The sequence below is a fragment of the Amphimedon queenslandica genome, unplaced genomic scaffold (genome assembly GCF_000090795.2).
Source record: "Amphimedon queenslandica unplaced genomic scaffold, v1.1 AMPQUscaffold_13153, whole genome shotgun sequence".
Classification (NCBI taxonomy): domain Eukaryota; kingdom Metazoa; phylum Porifera; class Demospongiae; order Haplosclerida; family Niphatidae; genus Amphimedon; species Amphimedon queenslandica.
In genome coordinates this window covers 1-3,614 of record NW_003546611.1, presented here as the reverse complement: position 1 = coordinate 3,614, position 3,614 = coordinate 1, and the positions used below count along the sequence as shown (strand labels likewise).

The window sequence follows — 3,614 nt, the reverse complement described above, 5'->3', positions numbered from 1 at the left end:
CTCTCTAATATACATGACACCAGTACCTCTACTGCTGGAGTGGTTGATGATATACTACTAATAGCACAAGAACTATTAGCAATACACAATGACTCAACTGCTTTACCTACCTCTTGTAAAGAGATTAAGGAGAGACAACCACTCAGTCCATCAGGTGTGTATCTACTGTCAAATACTAGTTCTACTTATAATGCTTACTGTAATATGGAAGAATTGTGTAGCTCTACTGGTGGATGGACAAGACTAGCATATCTGGATATGACTGATGCTACACAGAACTGTCCTTCTGGGTTTAGTCTGTACCAGTCAGGAGGAGTTAGAGCTTGTGGTAAACAGATACGACAAAATGGTTGTATATCAGTTCAGTTCCCATCTCATAATATCAGTTATTCTCAGGTGTGTGGTAGAGTTACAGGATATACATATGGTTCTATTGATGCACTTAATAGTGGTCAGGAATTTGAAGGTGTTAGTATCACTCGAGGTTCTTCTCGTCAAAAAGTTTGGTCATTCCTTGCTGGCAATAGAGAAGTAGGCTCTTCATCAAACTCATGTCCTTGTAATACTGGTAGCTCTGTATCTGTGCCAGCTTCTATTGGTAACAATTACTTCTGTGAATCAGGTGTTACTAGTAGCCCATCACAGATTCTCTACACATCTGACCCACTGTGGGATGGTCAAGGTTGTGGTTCTGATGAAGCACCTTGTTGTAATGTTCCTGGTATCCCATGGTTTCACAGAAACTATGGTAGCAATACCACTACTGACTATATTGAGTTGAGGGTGTGTGCTAATTTTAATGATGAAGACAGTCCTGTTAGTTATTATGAGATTTATGTTAAGTAGCGAAGTGTATGTTTGTGTATGTGTGTGTGTGTGTGTGTACAAGACCCTTACTCTTGTGATAAATTTTTCTTAATGCTGTTTTGAATTTAATCATTTATTTGTTGAATAATCATACAATAAAAATAGACCTATAGTATATACAACTAACTAATTGAATTATCAAGTAAACAATGAGTGTATCATTGGCCTGTAACTGCATAGCAGGCATTACCACTTTTGTTAATATTCAATATTGCAAAGTTGACATGAGTAACAATCAGTAGTGCAATGACAATATATAACATAAGCTGATATTCAATACAACAATGTCTCAGTTTATTTTATTAAGTCAAAGTACAGTACAAGTCAAAATAACAGTTGACGGCTCAAGTCTATTTTACAAAAATCAATCAGCCCTGTACTTGTACTACTGTAATAGACACATGTTTAGTACACAAAATGTACATGTACAACCATTTCCAATTTACAATGTAGATATAAACTACATAATTGTGTGTATTATATAACCTCTCACTGAGGATACTTTGAATTGATATCATGACGGCTGAAGGCCTGAGGGTCATATCACTTCAAAGTATCTGTGGTGGAGGATGAATTAACCCACATCAGAATGTTCACTTCTTCCCAAGATTATACAGTCAATTTATCATTCGTCATCAAGCCTGCATTTTGCGGCATGTTAAAACTGTTGCTCTCGCATGAAGAGAACCTACCAGTATTGATACACTGTGTGTATGGTAAGGATAGGACTGGAGTCCTAGTGGCTCTTATACTGGACTGCATTGGAGTAGAGAGAGAGACCATTGCTATGGACTATGCTTCCTCTGAAGTAAGTTACAAAATCACATACATGCATAGGAATGGTGTTCAATTCCAACAAATGGAGATGTCCTTATTGCCACTGCTACACTAGACTATACTAAAGGTCAACATGACACCATTCCTTTCATAATGTACGTAGTAAATACTTGTTTGATGGAGTAGGAACAGTGTTTATTCTATTTTTAAATAGTCAACATGTTCCCATCCCCATGTAAAAGGAATACTGCCATGTTGTTATGTGTACAGTCTATGTATACTAAACCTGATAGATCTATACCAGTAGTTAAAGTATGGAATTTATATAGTATTAATAAATTTATTGCATGTAAGTAAATTCTATTTTAGGATGGATTGGTGTCAATGAGAAATGAGATGTATGATGATCTCATTGTCAATTGGGGTATGGCAGAGCACAGTTGTCAGGCTAAGGCTGATACAATGCTTAAAGTACTTAAAGAAATAGACAAAAGGTCAGTAGTGGTAACATGATTCTAAAATTAGAATAAAACTATTATATGACTTGATACTTTTTCAATCCAAATAACAGGATTTCCCACAAAGCATGCATGCTTCATGAGCTGACAAGCAGTACTACAGTACACGACATTTAAAGCAACTGTAAAAATTTGTAAAAAAAAATCCAAACTTGATCGGAACTTCAGTTTAAAGTTTCTACACAACAAAAGTACATGTATATGCATCAAAAAAATAGAGAATCCTCTCCTTTTTATTTTTGACAAAATTTGGCTAATGGGAAATTTTCTCCTAGTGATTTTGTCCAAATACACTGTACTACTTTATAGTTGGGCCAAATTTTGAGTAATTTGACTATCCACTGACAAGGCTGCTGAGCACTATGCCAAAATCCTGTGGGAAACCATGATGCAGATACATGTCCTTGTAGCTTGTGAATGCATTGTACAGATCATAGTTCAGTGTATATTAATGCAGATTTAGCATGGGATGAGTTTTTGTAAGTCAGCAGTGGTTTGTTTCTAAAAATTTACTAAAACAGTAAAATGTCAATTTTTCCACAAAATTATAAATATGATGAGGTAGACTGTTCACTGACATTGCCGTTTTCACAACCCTTTGCATACAAAATTTGATTTACATACACAAAATACCCAAGTTGTTTTTTATTTTCATTAGATATGGTAGTACCAGTCAGTATCTGGAATCAATTGGGTTTACTCTTGAAGATCAAGAATCATTGAAATCGATACTTCTTCATTAGCACATCTATTAACTTTTATTGAAACTGAATTTATAGTTCTTAGGTGTTATGTCCTTATTCATTTTTATCTTTTTATTCTTTGTTTCTGATAATGCTGAGTTTTTCTTCTTTACAAACGACCTGGAGGTGAAGTCCCCAGGTCATCCTAAGATTGCACTGTTGTGCTATCTGTTATCATTTTTTCTATCTTACAAACAAACGTGTGTATGCTCCAATAAAACATGTATAAAAGAAAGTAAGATTTCTTTTGTTGCCACTATTTATTCATAAATTACCCTTGTCCATACTAATGATGATAAAGTTGCATGGTTGGTACTTTTTTAGTTAGCCCATCACAGATTCTCTATACACATCTGATTCACTCTGGGTTGGTCACAGTTGTGAATTAAATTTGTAATGATGTTCTTGGTGAATCTATCCCAAGAGAAACATGGTCAATGGCCATGTTTGATATTGTTAACATAGTTGATGGCGATGTGAAATAATTCTCATGTTTGCATGACTACATAACATAGTGCTAATTCTTTATAAGCATCAGATACTCTCTATTTATAATACATGTACTAGTGTTGTTCTAGTTCTTCTATACTAGAACTAAATAATTATTGTTCTGCTTAGTTCTAGTTCTAAAAACTAGAACTAGAACTAGAACTAATTTTTTTGTAGCTGAAATACTAGAACTAATACTAGAACTAAAATTATTTATTTG

General features: G+C 34.4%; 1 protein-coding gene across 1 annotated transcript in view; it reads left to right on the top strand.

The window, feature by feature from the left end:
- The window catches only part of LOC100640129 (uncharacterized), a 9,099-nt gene extending 6,156 nt beyond the window's left edge, over window positions 1-2,943 (top strand). Inside the window, exon 3 of the mRNA XM_020000797.1 lies at window positions 2,821-2,943. Within this exon, the coding sequence (XP_019856356.1) occupies window positions 2,821-2,905 (85 nt within the window). The 3' untranslated portion in view covers window positions 2,906-2,943. The remainder of the gene's footprint in view (window positions 1-2,820) is intronic.
- The last annotated feature ends 671 nt before the right edge of the window (window positions 2,944-3,614 follow it).